Source organism: Papaver somniferum, chromosome 10 (genome assembly GCF_003573695.1).
Source record: "Papaver somniferum cultivar HN1 chromosome 10, ASM357369v1, whole genome shotgun sequence".
Lineage (NCBI taxonomy): Eukaryota > Viridiplantae > Streptophyta > Magnoliopsida > Ranunculales > Papaveraceae > Papaver > Papaver somniferum.
The window spans coordinates 137,211,551-137,230,341 of NC_039367.1; the positions used below are offsets into that span (position 1 = coordinate 137,211,551).

At 35.6% G+C, this 18,791-nt stretch overlaps 2 protein-coding genes and 1 pseudogene across 2 annotated transcripts; 2 read left to right on the plus strand and 1 right to left on the minus strand.

The window, feature by feature from the left end:
- The first annotated feature begins 1,092 nt into the window (after nt 1-1,092).
- LOC113316273 (F-box/kelch-repeat protein At3g23880-like) lies at nt 1,093-2,307 on the plus strand. Its single transcript, XM_026564487.1, has one exon. It carries the CDS (start codon nt 1,093-1,095, stop codon nt 2,305-2,307), a length of 1,215 nt encoding a protein of 404 aa, XP_026420272.1.
- Nucleotides 2,308-5,233: 2,926 nt separating this feature from the next.
- On the minus strand, nt 5,234-9,043 carry LOC113316274. Its single transcript, XM_026564488.1, has 4 exons — nt 6,945-9,043; nt 6,555-6,827; nt 6,322-6,409; nt 5,234-5,671 (listed from the first exon to the last, which is right to left on the minus strand). The coding sequence occupies exons 1-4, from the start codon at nt 9,041-9,043 to the stop codon at nt 5,234-5,236; spliced, it is 2,898 nt and encodes a 965-aa protein (XP_026420273.1).
- Nucleotides 9,044-16,403: 7,360 nt separating this feature from the next.
- Nucleotides 16,404-17,973, plus strand: LOC113315122 (annotated as a pseudogene).
- The last annotated feature ends 818 nt before the right edge of the window (nt 17,974-18,791 follow it).

An 18,791-nucleotide genomic window follows, 5' to 3' on the forward strand; every position in this document is an offset into this window, starting at 1 on the left:
CAGGATAAGATAAAATCAATATACAAACATAATGATGGAACATATAGTTTCAAAATTTCCATGCTGCAAATTAGGGTTATAAGAGTTTACCATCGGGAACATTGAGTTTAGGATATTTACTCCAAGCGTGATCAAGTTCTGGTGCGTCTGTACGTACCAATAATCAATAAGAAATCAAGTTGACGATTAGATTCTTATTAAAAAATATATACTTATATTTGGGTTTAAGAGTTTACCTGCTACGGAAGAGGAGCCAGGTTCTTGGCTCAATTTCGACTGCGCGATGTGTGTTTCTTTTCGTCTAGACTAGAAATAAGAAAAAAACTTAGAAGAAATCGACAGCAAAGGATGAGATTTCCAGATGGTTTTGGTCGATTACTGACACTTTATATAGTAGGCCATCGCCATGCCAGAGTTTGAATATTCCGAACTATGTTCCTCGCCTAACATACATTCACAACCGTGTTCTCTCTCATTCAATGTTCCAAATCCAAGCATACGTTTTTCGCTAACACAAAATCATCACCCCTCGGGAATAAAAGAAAAAGAAAAACATCTCACTGTAAAAATCTCATCACTTAATGCAAATGCCGTATCATACGAGATTGTCAACTGGTCCAGGACATGTATGAAGATAACATATTATTCTTGAGTCTGGTTGTGCAAAAAAAGAAAAAAAAGGCTGGAAATATTTTCCCCAAATTGTAGTGTAATAAAAATTCTCCACTTGCATGCGTGTCAGCGTGTGGAAGCATGGCATGTTTTTATTTTCTCTAACAATTCCGACGGATTTTCGGCTCAAAAGTGATTTGGGTATTAACTCACGTACATGCACTTTCTAGAGTTTTTCTCAATTCCAACTTTAATCTTTTTTTCCTACCACAAACCAAATAAACCTCACATTTTCCTATCAGTGTTTCTGAACCCTAACCAGATTTTTCTGTCAGAACAACGGATTTTACAACAAAGTTGATCTCTTTTTAAGTTCATTTCTCATCGCTATTTCTCAAACCCTAAAAAGTATTGATCGCTATTTCTCAAACCCTAAAAAGTATTTATGTCGCTCTTTGTTTCAAGGTTAAAAGGGTTTTGATGGATCAATTTAAGATTCTTCGGGCGGAGATTACATTAGATATTTTGACTCGTCTTCCAACTGAATCGGTGTTTGATTGCAAATTAGTATGCACAGATTGGAGGAATCTCATTTCTCATCATCCATCATTTTCCAAAATGCACTTACATCATCTCAATCATCATTTTACTGCTGATGATTCTGGTAAGTTGGATTTTATTGTTGTGACTAAGGATAGGAGTTATTTCGGTGATCATGAAAATTTACAGTATTTTGAGATTCATGAATCAACAACACCCACCATTCAAAGAATTAGCAGAGTTAATTTTACCCAACCGTTTGAGCATTTTAAGATTGTTGGTTCGTGTGATGGTTTGATATGTCTTATTCGCCTCTATCGTTCAGCAACACAACCTGTTTGTATTTGTAACCCAGTAACCAGACAGTATGTTGTGCTTCCAGAGATTGATTGTGACACTGATGATGATGATGTTAACTGGACATTTGGATTTGGTTATGTTTCTTCAACCAATGAGTACAAAGTTGTAGCAATACATTGGTTAAACAAGGAATTTATACAAGCCCAAATATACACTCTAGGCAGTGGGAACGGCTGGAAAAACCTTGGAAACTTTTCTTCTCAATTCACCGGAGATTGGATCTGCATATTGTGCGTACAAGCTATCTTTGCTGACGGAGCTCTATATTGGCTGGACATTGTATCAAATATGGTCGTTTCCTTCAATTTGGCTGACGAAAAGTTTTGTGCACATCTTTCACCGCCTCCTTTGCCACCAGACAATGATTTCTGGTATAATAGATTAGGGGTTTTGGGTGGATTTTTGTATTTTGCTGTTCCGCAAGTTGTCGAAGAAGCAATATGTTATGACATATGGCTATTAAAAAAGAAGAACGGTAATCAGGACATGGAAGAGCAGCTAGAGGAACATCAATCATTGGGTTGGAATAAAAAGTTTAGGATTAATGAAATAGACTTGTTTGCCGTTACGAAGAGTGATAGTGTTTTAACTTACTATGATAACTATCTCAGAATTTATGACACAAAATCTTCAACCTCGAAAAGTCTTGTGGATTTTAAGGAACAGATTTCGATTGTATTTCCTTACAAGAGCACCTTAGTTTCGTTGAATGAATTAGGGGAAGAACATACCAAGAGAATGGAGTCGATTGAAATTGAAGAGACATGGAAAGCCATAATAAGCCTTCAATTATAGGAGGATGATATCCCTGCATGCATACCTATAAATTGGTCAGGTAATCTTCTCCAACTTTGAATTTGTAATTCGATAAAGTACCCCGTGTGTGAATCTCAATAATGTTGACATTATCCTAAATCATCTATCCAACTTCATGAGAGTTATTTTGACTTTGTTATTTTAAGCTATATGCTTGCTTAGCTCTGCTTGTTGTTAGTGACTTGACTTTATTTCATTGGGAGAATGTGATGTTACTTTAGTGGCTTATTTTGTTGATGCATGGTAGTAGGAGGGAATATATTTACATCTTTCCTCTTAATAGTATTTGATAGATAATTCTAACACTGTAGTAACGCATGCTATGTACCTGTTCTACCTTTATAGAAAATGGTAGTTAGAATGGTAAACTACACTAAAGTCTGTACGCAAATTTTGGTTCTTCCGCAGTTGTATCATTTGGATAACTCTGGTTCAATAACTTCAGTTAGATCTCAAGTTGCATCATTACTGACCACAAGAGTTTCTGGGGATTTTTGAGTCCGTTAACAATGGATCATTTAGGCTTCCGTCAGAAGCCAACACACTAGCTCAGTTTCATCATTTCTAAGTCAGTTTCTATATTGCCAAAACTATCATTCACGTCCCCTTATCCTAAAGTACAGTTTTATATTTTCCTTATAGTTAATGTCTCGAGAGATCTGTCCTTAGCCCACGATGTTATCAAGCTGGCCATGTTTTACTCGCTTTATTATGAACTTGATATGCTTTTAGCTCCTTATCTTTATGGAAAAAATCTTTTCCATGTCCAAAACATTTGAAATTCGTGACCAGGAAATCAAAAAAATTAAAGGAATCATAATGACAGAAGACTCGGACGATCTATACCACGACCCAGAGGTGATGAAGCACGAGGTTCTCCACAAAAGGGCAACACGATCCAAGGGAGAGCGAGATAACTCGGAGGGAGAACCAAATATGCCATCACGAGGGACGGTATAGAGCGAGTCCGAGGGATCCAGGACGAAGGATGACAACTCACCCAACTCGGACGATCAAGCCCCCACGAGTTTATTCTGTCTATAAATACCAGTCCATGTACCAGGAGACAAACAACTTATGTAATCTTAGATGGTCTTTCTACAGAGAATTCCTGAGAGAGATTTAGATAGAGAGAAAGTGAGAAATCTAGAAGAGATCTGTAACACTTTCAAGGGTAAGACCTTATAATCAATAAGAAAACATCTTCTTCTCCGCGGATGTAGGTCTTCATGGCCGAACCACGTTATATGCTTGTGTCAATCTTTACATTTCATGCTATTTACATCTTGTTCATGATGAATATTGTATGTTTAAGTAGTTTTTAGTCTTTAATCTTACTTGGGTGTAGTAGTTAGAAAATATGCATCACTACAAGAAAATGGGCCTTTAGTGACAAATGTTTTCCCATCAAATTTTTTTTAGTCATGAAACATATTCGCTTGTGACGAATATCAGAATTGTTAGTATAAATATCTTTTTTGCGGCAAAAAAGATATTTTGTCCTTACAATTGTCACCGAAAGCATGGATGACAACCGAAACTTGTCATGATTTCCTCTGTCGCTGATGATTTGTTCGGGGAGAATTTCGCTAGTCACCAATTATACTTATCCTGACAATGATAAATGTTGGTCGCAAAAATAATAATTTGTAACTACTATTTCGTTTTCTCTTTAAATATATATAGGGTGACAATATCCAATGGCTCTTGAAAACATTTAACTGCGACGGGACAATATTTTGTCGCCATACTGTTTTTGCATCTAAAATACTTCGCCACGATATAAACTTTAGGTGAAAAACAAAATGTTAACGCTAGCGTGTTTTTTCTGCCACGAACAAGAATAATCGCTGGAAATAATATTTTAGAGTGATAGAATTTTAGACACAACATAAGATTTCCGCTGACGAAATAGCTTGCTGTTAGGGTTACTTATACGTTTGTGATAAAAAATAGTTGCTAGTGAAAATAGATTTACAATGACTAAAATTTTGGACATTATAGTGATAAATAATTTCTACTATCTATCATGAACACGAGTGCTTCCCTAATGATCGTTTCAAATGGTTGCCAACAGCATTTGAGTTTAGTTTTGGCGAACATGGTAGATTTCAGTTTAGGGCATGACCTACCCTTCATTAATATTTTAGCAGTTCTTATTAATGCGAGTTGCCTATCATTAATAAGAGATTCTTGACTCATTCTATTGCAACATTTATAGACAGGTCATATAACTTCTCCGCCCAATCGACAATGACATCTTTATATAATCCATCAAAGATTAATTCTTTGTATACTTTTCCATTCACCTATCACTTCAGACTTAATGTACAAATATTACAATATGTAAAATAAAATCGAATCACAGTTCAATGAAAATATATTTTAAAAAAACAAACAAAATTGTAGAATAATTTAATCAAACTAATAATAAGGCAAAGCCATAAATTACTTAACCGGTTCGAGCAAAAATTAGTCATAAAATGAATATACAGTGAGTTTCAAAGTAAACTAGAAATGAATATTAAGTTTTAAGTAAAATGACATTAACGAACTAATATTCTATATCCGAGTCATCTTCTTCTGGCACAATATCCTCAGGCTCTGCCACATCATTGTTGTAGTTAAACAATGTTTCGTCTTCTTCCTCTTCATCCTCATCATCATCTATGACATCCTCAGCTAGAACAAGATATGCATCTATGATTTCGAGTTCAACATCAGCATCTCTATAAAGTACAGTTGCCTCATTATCATCTTCCTGAACAGCGGATAATAGCAATGGAGCCTCCTTGTTATGGTGATATGCCTCGTCGATAGTTGTTTCTGTTTCTGGTTGTACTTCATTGATATCCATTTCAAGAACATCCCATATGTGTCTATGATGCATTTTCTGAACCACTTTTCAATTTGCTCCATGCTTATAGTCATCTAGGTAGAACACTTGTTGCGATTGTGATGCAAGAACGAAAGGATCACTCTTGTACCATATTCTATTAGTATTTATACATGTCAAACTATAATCCTTTCGAATTCTTGTATTTCCAGGAGTTACGTCAAACCAATCACATTTAAATAACACAACTCGGTATCCATACAAAAAGTCTAACTCAATAACATCTTGCAAGCTACCGAAGAATTCAATTGGCTTACTATTGTGTTCCCCATCTACTACCAATCCGCTATTCTGGGTCGTTCGACGAAGTTCGCGTTGTTTGGTATGGAATCGAACTCCATTATAGATACAAGCAGAAAATGATTTTGCGCGAGATTCAACACCCTGTGCTAACGAATGCAATTCATCACTAACCCCTGAAAAATTTTCATGATACAATTTTCCGATCTGCACATTTTCAGAAAAAAAAACAATAAAGAAAATGAAATTATTATTTGTAAACAATAATGATATAGAATCCTTAAAGGTACGTTTTTAGCATGGATTGCATTAATAATTTCATATTTATGTTTATTTTTATTGGTATGGGGTTTACTAGTAATTCAAACCTTATTGTGTTGTTGATTTTTCACATGTGCCATGGACTTTCTTTATATGTTTCCTAATTTGGCCCTCTGCTTGGCATATACATTGTTGCTCCTTGTTGAGTGATGCATCTAAAAACAATATGTTTTCTTTTTCTTACGAGATTGTGCAATTTAAAACATAAGAGCCACTTGAAATGTAACTAAACTAGAAAATGAGATCATCCCATGCAGGGACGTTTCAATCAGAAATGAATAAATAGGTATCTTATTCAAAATGATGTTTAAGAATTAATAAGCTGCGAACACCAAAAAAACTTCGCTAGTATATAGTTAAGAAGAATTTGGTGCATTGCAGAGCACAAACTGTAGTGGAAGTTCCAAAACTTAAAGAGGATTTATCCAAGAATTATGTATGCTGATCACTAGAGTACTACAAAACACATAGTACCAACTAAAACATGTAGTACAATAATTACATAGGATCATTAATTGTAAAAATCAATTACTTACCCGATTTCGAAACCACACAGGAAATAGTTTTTGATGCCTCTGTAACAAGTTGTCATTTGATTCTGCTTTCAGCACATTCAAATGTTCACTGTATTGGCAAAGATAAATAAGAAAAGTTTTTGATGCTAATGAAAATATTTAGTGTACAACAGAATAACAATAATTATTACAAGATAGGATGAGGCACTTACTACATATATGGTTTCACCTCGTCACAATTATTGAGTATATACCAATGTATATGTTCTCGTTCTTCTAGAGTCAGTGATTTTATAGCTTTTGTACCGAAGGGACGGACATCCTGAGCGAAAACAGACAGCTTTCCCTTGCGTCGTTGACTATCATCTGAATTATCATCATTTCGTTCTGGGCGATTAAATTTAGTTTCAATCCCACGTAAATACAATGAGCAAAATGTCAAAGCTTCATTAATAATGTATGCTTCCGCTATTGAACCCTCTGGTCGTGCTTTATTCTTCACGTAACGCTTAAGTGTTCCAACGTACCTATATAAACAACAACTCTTAAAACTATGTGATTTTTCTATGAACAACAAAAAGGTACTTGCACTAGAAGAAAAACACAAGCATATGAAATAAGCATGTAATGAGAGTTAAGAGCACCTTTCGAAAGGATACATCCAACTATAACCAACTGGACCAACAAGTTTAGCTTCTCGGGGTAAGTGAATAGCCAAATGAACCATGACATCAAAAAATGCCGGTGGAAATATTCTTTCCAACTTACAAAGAATCAAAACTATACCTTTTTCCATTTCTTCCAAGTGACTCACATTCAGTTTCTTCGCACATAAATCATGAAAGAAACTACTCAACTCAATTAAGGCAGTGCATACATCCGTGGGCAGAAACGAACGAATTCCAACCGGGAGAATTTTTTGTAACAACACGTGACAGTCATGGCTTTTCAAACCTGATATCTTCCCATCATCCACATTAGCACTCCTCGCTATGTTAGCTGCGTATCCATCTGGGAACTTCACTGATTTCAGAAACCTACAAAACTCTTTCCTTTGCTCCGTTGTTAAAGCATAGGAAGCTGGAGGCTTTATAAATTTTTCTCCTTTACGCTTTAGGTGCAATTCTGGTCTAATATTCATGTCTTCCAGATCCAAGCGAGCTTTAAACGTATCTTTGGTCTTCAATTCCTGATTTAACAAGGTTCCCACGATATTATCGCATATATTTTTCTCAACATGCATAACATCAATTTTATGCCTGATTTTAAGATGTGACCAGTATGGAATCTCATAGAAAATACTCTTTTTTGTCCAACTCAGCTCTTTCTTGGTACGACTTCTTTTCTTGCTTCTCTTATCTGGATGCTTTCCGAAACAACTTTTAACTCCCAGTTTTTCAATTTGCTGTAAAAGTTGAATGCCTGTCAACTCTTTCGGTAGACTGTGAAGCTCATCATGTCCATCATGAAGTTTGTTTCTCCGCCATGGATGTTGGGGAGGCAAGAACCTACGATGACGCAGATAACCTATCTTACTCCTCAATGCACGAGACGGTGGGTCATCATTACATACTGGACATGCTAAGTAACCTTTTGTACTCCATCCTGATAAATTACCATATGCTGGGAAGTCATTTATGGTCCACAATACAGCTGCGTGCATACGAAAAGTTTTTTCTGTGGAGGCATCATATGTTTCCACTCCTTTTTCCCACAACTCTTTTAGCTCATCTATTAAGGGTCGTAGATACACATCGATATCGTTACCAGGTGCTTTCTTGCCAGGAATAAGTAACGCCATCATGAAAAAAGGTTGTTTCATACACTTCCAAGGGGGTAAATTGTAGGGCATCACTATAACTGGCCACATGCTGTACGCATTATTCATATTTCCAAAGGGATTAAACCCATCAGTAGCAAGACCTAACCTTACATTGCGAGGATCTTCTGCAAATTGTGGATATCGCAAATCAAAATGCTTCCATGCTTCAGCATCAGCAGGATGCCTTAAAACCCCTTCAGGAGCAACATGTTCTTTGTGCCATCTCATATCATCAGCTGTGTGCCTTGAAGCAAATAATCTCTGCAGTCTTGGTTTTAAAGGAAAATAGCGCAGTACCTTGTGTGGGATCTTCTTACCCTTTCCGTCATTGAATTTGTACCTAGGCTCGTGGCATACTGGACAATCATCCCTATCCTTATGTTCCTTCCAATATAAAGCACAGTCATTTTTACATGCATCAATCGATTCATATCCCAATCCAAGATCACGCAATATCTTTTTAGCTTCATAGTATGAACTCGGAATTGTATTATCTTTTGGAAAAGATTTCTTAAGCAACTCAAGATGCATCTCAAAACTTTTGTTGCTCCAACAGTTGAGCACTTTGAGATGCATTAACTCTACAAGGAAAGTTAATGACGAGTAATCTGTACAACCAGGGTATAGTTCTTGCTTAGCTTTGCCTAATAGCTCCTCAAACTTTGTACTAGCTTCACCAAAATTATTTGTACTATCAGCTTCACCCGAATCATCATTAGTTTCTCCGTGCCTACCTGTATCTGCTTTACTATCAAAAGGCCCAGCATTATCAACATCATGTAACATATCAAGTACACCTGTATTATTTCCAGAATGGGTTGTACCATCATTAAAGACATAGTCATGGCTAGATGCTGATTGGTTTTGTGTAGGATTATCTTCTTCCCCATGAAGTACCCATATCTTATAACTACCTGCCATGCCAGTAGTGAACAAGTGATGTTCAATTTCAGCTAATGAAGTAGGTGGGTTTCGGTTAACACACTTTTTACAGGGGCAAGTGCATAATTACTCATTCTTACTTAAGAGATAATTTTTTGTCATCTGAATAAAAGACGCAACACCTTTGATATACTTATCAGACAATCTGTCACGCTCTTCCACCCAACTTTTATCAATCTTTGGTAACAAAAATAAACAAAAAAGGATGCTTAGAATAACAACAATAAGGCGGACTTTAAATTATGAATTTTTTTTTAAATTAAGATGTATATATGTATAAAGTGTGTGTGGCCTTACCATGGCAACTTTGCTTTGCAATAAAGATAAAGCCTAATCAGTTCGGAAATTCGTCGGTTGCAGTGATACCTAAAGAGACACGGTCAAAAAGATTATCATCAGAATTGTTCATACACACATCTAAAAAATTCAAGGAAAAACAAGCTTTAACAGTTAATTAAAAACACTCGAATTCAAACCACTGAATCAAACTAACCTGCTGGTGAACGCATAAGAAGAACTGGTGCTGTTCGTGAGGTGCCGGAAGGAGTGATATGGACTGGTGGTGGATGTGCGAACAGGTGAGGGCTTTTATAGCTCTATTTTGCTATTCGAATTCGAATTGGAGAAAACCCACTTCTCCCAATCCTGTACAAATTCTAATACTTCTTTTAATTTCAAGAGCAGCACTTCTGACTTATGGGAATCCAAATTAGCTTAACCACAAACTTCGTATCTTCCTTCAGGTCCGTGTTGTTCTTAGTTTCTTAAATTTGTCGTAACCCTAGAAGAATGTTTGAGTTATAACTAAACTCGAACTACAAAGTCTGACAGGGTCTGCAAGTACTGCATCTATTATGTATTGTTTATCTAGTAGTTTTTACATTGTAATTGTTAGTCCTGGTCTTTAGGAGTTCATCAGTCATGGTTATAATGGCTATTAATTTGGAGTTAGTTGTGCCATCGTGCATTGTTTAGTGGAGTTGAAGTAGGAAAGAACTTAATGGGAATTACAATAAAAACTCATTTAGTTTCTTAGGTTCTGAAGTGAACCATTACAATCTTCAAGCCTTGAAGCATGTCATTTGAAACTTAATGGGATTCAATGACTATGAGATTACAAACTTTCAATACTTTACTAGTTAAAAACTCTGTAATTCCCATTTAATAAAATTCTGTATGGAGGTTTTCATACTTTACAGAAAAAAAGAAAAAAAAGAGATCCCCCTCCTTTCAGAGAAATAAGCCATATCATCACGTTACAAGAACCAATAACCTTCCATGATTCTTGTCATACTTAATGTCATGGCGACCCCAAAACTCATCCTAGAAACAAATATTCTTGTCATGGTACCAAATTATAATCCTAACAAACAGAAAAGTATGGAAAACATGAAATTACGGGAAAAAAACACACCATATCTTGAAAACCAACTAGACATTCATTGACATTACTGAAAATTTTTAAAAGACCCGACACTTATAAAATACTAAACAAACTAACAATCCAGAGACACTCACTTAACAAACTGAAAAGGAACACTTTTAAGCATCCACCTAAGCCAAACTCTTAATAAACTTCAAAGGTTGTGATTCTAGGAAAATAAAAACTAAGCATCTTCCTGAATAGGATTCAAGTCTGCAGCAACACTTGGGTTACGAGCCAGTACTTGATTAAGGACATTTTGTCGAAAACTTGCAGCATCCTCTTTCATCTGTTGAAATTGGTCTTTGCACTGCTTGATTTTATCATCCTTGGTTGCAAGGAGTGCAAAGAGTTCTTCTATCTCCTCATCAGAAAGCCCGCGGTTACGGTGTCTTTTTGATTTCCTCTACAGAACTTCGTCGTATATTTCATTTTTATCAGGTGTACCTCCTGCTACAATGCCTTGCTCATGCATCTCAACCATTTTGTCCTAAACATGTAAGTTGATTTTGTCAATATAAAAAATTCATTTTTTCAAAACCTGGACTAGACTACCTTCTCCACAGTTTAGAAAACATTTTAAACCACTGCATATTTATAAAGAAAGTGCACAAAGAATCTGTAATTAGAAGTGTAATCCGCAGTTGATTCGACATACATACTGAACGTGAGCTGTTTCAGATATCCAAACACGCTGATCCTCTTTGATATGCGTGTGAGTATCGTAAAACGTTTGTATTTTGGCAGCTTGCACACCCAAAAGTTTTTTCTGGAAGAAGAAGAGAAAATATCAACAAAGAACAACATAGTTACATTTTACACATTACTGATTTTTAATCAGAAATACCTTCTCTAAGCGCACTTGAAACACCCGAGAACCCCCACAGTGGTTGTACTCGACTTGCTTCCGGTTGTTCGTCCCTGCTGCGGACCGCTTCTGAAATTTGAATACAGAGTTAAAATAAATATGCATAACCTATAATTTATAAATAAGAAAACAAATTAAGAACCAATTGCTTAACCTTAAATTTCTCTGAAGCAAAATGATTACATAACCATAACCAATTCTCTTGTGAGACGTTCTCGAATGGCTTCGAGCGAGCTTCTTCAATAGTTTTGCACTTTTTGAAGTGTGCTGACATTTGAGTCCTATAGTTGCTGTACCTTCGAGCCATACAATCATTTAGGTATTTCTTGATAGAAGGCCGCGTAGTGTCCAGTTCGAACTTTTCCTATAATAACATAATAAAGTTTGACAGGTGGATCAAAAAAAGATCTCAAAACACATTTTTGGAAGAGTTCTGCCTACCTTGACACGTTCAATTAGAACAACCCTATCTTGCTCAGGAATTTTCTTCCAAGAGGTATGTTGCATCGGAGCAAAGTCACGAACAATTATGCCACATTCTGTAGATAATTTGCATCTATTTGTGGAGATTGGTTCCCCCACTATATCTGAGAATTTGATGGACATTTTTCCATGTTGGGTGAACCAATCATCCAGATCTATGCCACGTGATCGTCCACGGACATTCTGTTTCCCCAATGCAGATACTGCAATTATAAAAACAACAATGAATATATTTGAAATCATTGCGGACATCTCAAGAAAAAACTAATTGCATCTCGGTATCAACTGTAATCATTTGCCGATATGGTTTTTCTAATTAGTAAACTTTACCAGCATCATTTGGAGCACCCAAACGTTCCAAACGTTGTTCCATTATGTCTTAGTAGTGTGTAAACCTGATTATTAAGGAGAAATACAAGATCATAAGAACACTTAAAAACACACAGATATATATATATATATATATATATTTAAAGATTTGAATCAAACACAAAGAAACTATCCATGTAAAAAAGAGAAATCACACGATGAGAAATTTTGTTTCTCATTGAGATAAACAATCAAGCTTTAGAATCTACTAATGAATCGAGAAAATTAAAGGGTTAAACAACAATCTGGAAAGAACAATACCGACTTTCAGAGGTGATGTATATGAACTTTGTGAGTCGAAGTCAATGATCCGAGGGCTTTATTTATAGATGAGAAAAATGGAGTACTGAGCGGGAAGGATCCCGCCAAAAGGAAGTTTTCTTTTGATCTGCATCCCGCCAAAATTTGAGAAGTTATCCTAATTCAAAACAACCCACTAAAATAAGTGTCTCTTTGATGGTTACAACCGCATCAGAAATTTTTCGTTCATCCATATCTTCCTGAAGTTTTTTTTTTTTTTTCTTTACACGTTATGGTGGGGTAGAAGAAGCAACCTATGGGATGTATCCATTAGCTCATGGTTAATGAATATATTCCATCACAAGCTAGTGGTTCTGCTAGGTGTTTTATGAGTATGAGAAACTAAGAACAACACAGACCTGAGGAAGACTCGAAGTTGATGGTAAAGGGATTTGTCTCTTCCGTTGTAGAAGGAGAGAAAAATGGAACTTGTATTTATACAGTGATGTTTACATATTTAAGATGAGTCAAGAAATAAAAACTAAATAATCTAGTTCCCTAAAACACAAAAATTCTATACTAATTTTTACATATATAGCTGAAAACTAAATAATCTAGTTCCCTAAAATACAAAAATTCTATACTAATTTTTACATATATAGCTGAAATCAATGTCTTCTATAATAATCTTCGGTCACAGCTGGCTCATCTCCATTGACTTTTGGTACAACTATTTAGTTGGCTTTTGTAGGCAGACTATTTGATGCATATATCTCCCAAGATAAATGCTTTATCTTTTGCATTTCAAACAAAATTGATATTGCATGTGTGGAATTTTCTCACATGCAACTGTGGATCTTAACAGGTGGTTCAACTTAATTTGGGTGGCGAGAAATCAGCCATGAAATTGAGGTGCGGCTGTTGAAATTTAGTGGTCGAAGGAGAAATTAAATGTAGTATTAGAATGTGTATGGGATTAGGATAGGTATGTTTTCCCCGATTCGAATTGAGCTATAAAGGCTCGTACCAAGTTGCCGACTTTGCAGCACTAGAGCATACGAAATGTCTGGATGCAAGAGTATCCTGGAGAAAAATAAATAAGCAAAAGCTTGTCTATTTATATTTCCTAATTAGTCTATAAAATAAGCATTCATGTTTCTATAGAATTCGTATTTGCATGAAACCGAACTTACATACGAATTATAGCTACTTCGAGTGACTATTATATCGAAGAAGCTTGAGATTAACGATTAGGAACATCTTTGGACGGTAGATATTTGATTTAAGACTGTCATGCGGATCAAGGAAAGTGTGTTTTCTTCGTAACGACTAAATAACTATGAATCATGAAGCTCCGGGAGGGTTCTGACTTCAAACTTTGCATGATACATCATCGAAATCTATAAATATGAAGCTCAATATCGATTTGAACTTCAAATTCGGTATAACCACAAACAAACTATGAATCATGAAACTTTGGCAGGGTTCTGACTTAAACTTGGCCTGCTACATCATCGAAATAGATTGAGTCGATTCGAACTTCAAATATGATGCAACGACATAGAAACTATAAACCAAGAAGCTCCGGGAGGGTCTGACTTCAAGTTAATTTAGGTGGCGAGAAATCATCCATGAAATTGAGGTGCTGTTGTTTAAATCGAGTGGTCGACAGAGAAATTATAGGATTAGTATAGGTGGGTTTTCTCCGATTCGAATTCCCATAGCAAATGGAGCTATAAAAGCTCATACCAAGTTGCGGACTTTGCAACACTATACGAAATGTTTGGATGCCATAGTATTCTGGAAAAAAAATAAGCAAAACATGTGGATTTAGATTTCCTAGTTTGTCTACATATTAAGCATTTAGATTTCCTAATTTGTCTACATATTAAGCATTTAGATTTCCTAATTTGTCTACATATTAAGCATTTAGATCGTTGTTAGATTATCCACTATTTTGTGAACCATTGTATGCCTCGTGTCATCTCCGATTAGCCAAATTATCTATATTGTATTTGTAAATATATTATTAAATTAGAAAATCTACTTTTTTTTTTTATATCTGGTTGATTAAAATGTACACCAGAGGTCTATCTCTAGCAATTGAACCAGTGTATGCCTCGTCTGATCTCCGATTAACAAAAATATCTATACCGGATCCCTAAATACAACATTAGACCAGAAATCTGCCTTATTTAATATACAGTTGATAAGAATGTAGACCAGAGGTCTATCTCTAGCAATGTGAACCATCGTATTCCTTATCACTCCGATCACCCGAAATATCTTTAATGGATCTCTAAATATACTATTGAACTGCAAGATCTGCTAATTTCCATATTTGGTTGATCAGAATATCCACCAGAGGTTTATCTCTAACAATGTGAACCAGAGTACGTCTAGGAATAAAATCGACCCCGCTAGATCAGCAAATTACTTATTAATCCATATTTATGCATCTTATATCCAAATCTTGTTCGATATAAGTTCGATCTCAGAAACTTATATTTACTATTCAACGGGACAATCTTCAGTTTGTTGTATGTCAAATACATCTTCAGACGGGTGTTCATCCTCGAATGTCGGAATTTTGTTTCTTATCATTTCGTTATCTGAAACTCAAGATTTATTACTTACTAAAATAATATCGATTAGTTCGTTGTGGAATTTCGAATTAGAAAATCGGAAACTCGAGATTTATTTCTATTTCATCAATCTCATTCTCAAAATGGATTCCCTAATAAAAATCAGATCGACCTTGTTATTCAAAACATATATATTATTATTCCTACACATGTCCAGCTCAATATGATAATCTCCTCATAACACAAGTTTGCATTATTACCTCGATAGTCTATAATACAATTGGATTTGTGTCTCATAAACTGATTAGTGAATTGAAATCTACCGATTTTTTGCACTTAAAAACGGATTCTCAATCAGAAATTAGATCAGATCACGTAGGTCAAAATAAAAATCTGCATACGAGTCTCTGATCTTAATATAATGTCACAGTCTTGTTCCTTATAATGACCTTTTTTTGTCATCTAGTAACAACCCCCAAATAACTGGACTAGGTCCCAAACTAGCCAGGTTATTATGGGTAGGGGTGTCAATGGAAGAATATCTGTCGGATATTTGGAAATCCGTATTTGATTGGTTAAGCGCTATTGGATATATTCGATAATCGATAATATCCTATAGCATATCAAAATCAAATATTGATTCCGATATGCTAAGCTATCAGATATCGGATATTTGATATCCGATAATATCATATAGGATATCAAAATCAGATATCGTTTCTGATATGCTAAGCTATCAAATATCGGATATTTATACGATAATATCCGGTTCCAATAAAAATGTTAAAAACTCTATAAAACATGTTCATAATTGAAATTTAAGTTCAATTTGTCAAGCATTTCATATTGGATATCAAATATAGTTAGGGTAAATTACAAATCAGTCCTTGTTTTTATCGGATATCTAATATTAACAATTCTGATGGAGCCTAATCCGATTCCGATATACTAAGGAAGAAATATCCGATAGAATATCCGATCTGATATTCGATAAAACGGATAAAATCTTATAGGATCGCGAATATTCGGAAACGGATTCCGGATATCGGACAAATATTGACGGGCCTAATCATGGGCTGTTAAATTTTGCATCTAAAATCTATTGGCGCTTCATTTTTGTGCAAACCGAACTTCCCTCCCAATCAACCCGCCTAAAATTTCACCACGTATCAGAAAAATCTACTTTTATGCCAGCTCTAGAAGAAAATCCCTAAATCTTCCCATTTATCTCTCACACGTCTCAACGTGTTGTGTGTTCTGCCTCAAGAAATTCCTCAAAACCCTCGTACTCCCATTATGGGTTTCCCGAAGATGAAACTCTTTCTCAAATTTCTCCATCTCTTTTTCTACATCAAGCAGGTAAAATATTTCTCCGCTTCTGTTTCTAAAGTTGGTTCTCGTTTTCGACATGACTCTCCATCACAGTTATGAATTGGACTCCAGATGGTTGTCGTAGGTATATAACTGAACTACTTGATAAGTTGATTTGTTTTCTGTTGATTTGTTTTCTCTCTTTGTATATCTAATTGTTGATCAATGTATGAATTTGACAGGCTGTTGTATTATGTATAACTTTCAGCCGTACCTTCATGTCCAAGCACGAGGATGCACATTGGGAAAGGCATGGTCCATGTAAAATTTTTATTTGGTGTATGTGTGTTCAGGGAAAACATTAGAAAGTTGGTAAAGGATGGTTACATTATTCATAAGCCAACAGTGATTCACTCTAGATCTCGTGCTTGTCGTATGAATGAAGCCAAGGCCAAGGGTCGTCACTCTGGTTATGTTAATTTAACAATCTAATTCCATTGTTGGTGTTATCGTGTAAATGTTAGCTTTGTTATTTATTTCTTTAATTCAATGACTGGTTCATATTATGTGTTGTAGAGAGGTAGCAATGGGTCAATTTGTTAGTTTCTCTGTGAACAGGTAAGAGGAAGGGTACCAGAGAATCTAGGTTGCCTACCAAGGTTATCTGGATGAGGAGAATGCGTGTCCTCAGGAGGTTGCTCCGTAAGTACAGGGAGGCAAAGAAGATTGACAAGCACATGTACCATGATATGTACTTGAGGGTAAAGGGTAATGTGTTCAAGAACAAGTGTGTATTCATGGAAAGTATTCACAAACCCAAGGCATAGAAGGCCAGACAGAAGACTTTGTCTGACCAGTTTGAGGCTAAGCGTGCTAAGAACAAGGATAGCAGAGAAAGGAAGCATGCTTGGAGGGAGGAGCGTTTGGAAGCGGTAAGATACTGATAAACTTGTTGATTTTCATTTTTCAATTTTTATTCTAAATTCGGACACTATGTGTGTATCTTTGTTCCTGGCTTGATTACTGCTTGGGTAATGTTAACTATGTATGCATGTCATACATGTTAAGAACATAAAAATCAGTAGTTAACTAATTGGACTTTTAGTGAATTCTGCATAGAATTGATTAAGATATACATGTATGGAATAGCAATATTAGATATATATGTAGGGAATAGCAATTTTAGTCTTGCCATTTCATTATTTACTGCACTGTGTCAGAACTGCAGTGTAATTTTAAAAGACATTCTAGGTCAAGTTAAGTCTAGAGAGTAGAAGCACTAAGATTCTATCGTTGAGTCTTGAATCCTTGTTATTTCCTCGAGTTGATCTCTACAAGTTGGTATAATATGCAACAGGGACCCGTCGATAAAGTGGCAGCACCCACACCTGCACCTCAAGCAGCTACCGGGTAAGAGTTTCTTCTTATTCTTGTTTCCTTTTTCTCTTGCATTCAGTTACTTTTGAAAAATTCTAAGATCATTGTACTGATAGTCGTCCTCTTTTCACCTTGATCTTGTTTGTAGGGCACCAAAGAAATCCAAGAAATGAGCAAACTGTTCAGAAGTAATATCATTGATCAGTACGTAGAACTAGCGTTTTATTATAATAGTGAACTTTTTTTCTTGCGGAAAAGAAACCTCTGTGTTCTGGTTCCTTATATTTTTGGATGGTATTAAACTTGTTTAATTATCACACTTGTTTCTTTTGTTTTCCTTTTATTTATTTTCTTTTTTCATGTTGCATTCTTAATGTTTTTTCATTTGATTTTGAGAAGTAGAAGTGCCAAAACAATTGCTGAAGATCAAGCTGTGTCGAGTAAGTTCTCTGATAATTCCTATATGTGCTCCCCTTGCACCATTTTTTCTTAACACGACTCTTCCTAAGATTGCTTTCCATCTGAGTTTGACGTGTTTATTTCTTATGGTCTTTTTTCTGGCAGGGGAGCCGTGAAATATTTAGCTTATGCTGTTACATGTCGTGCCAGTAAAAATGTCATTTCACCTCTAGTTCAGTGCACAGCCCATGTGCCCTGGCATGTTAAGCTCAATTGCAACTTTAATGGAGAGTGAAGACCCCAATCACAAATTTCAATTATTGAATGAACTACATGCAGTGGAAGTGTGGAACATGGTTGTTCAGCATCATAATCCGAATAACATCACCCAGATTTTCAATTTGAGTTACAAGCTTTTTACTCCGTGCTCCTATAAGTAAGTACTGCATCTTCACACTATTGTTACGTATAGTTTGTTTTTTCTGAAAATTGTAGCATGGATACAAACATAAAAATCCTTGTTGCTGTCTTTGATGCTACATTTTATAATGATTTTCTTATGGATGCTGGACCTATAGGAAATGTACAATCAGAGAAAGATATACAAAGAATACAGCTGTTGAGTATTGGTTATTCATGCAGCTGTTGCTGCACCTTCGAAAATCTGAAGCC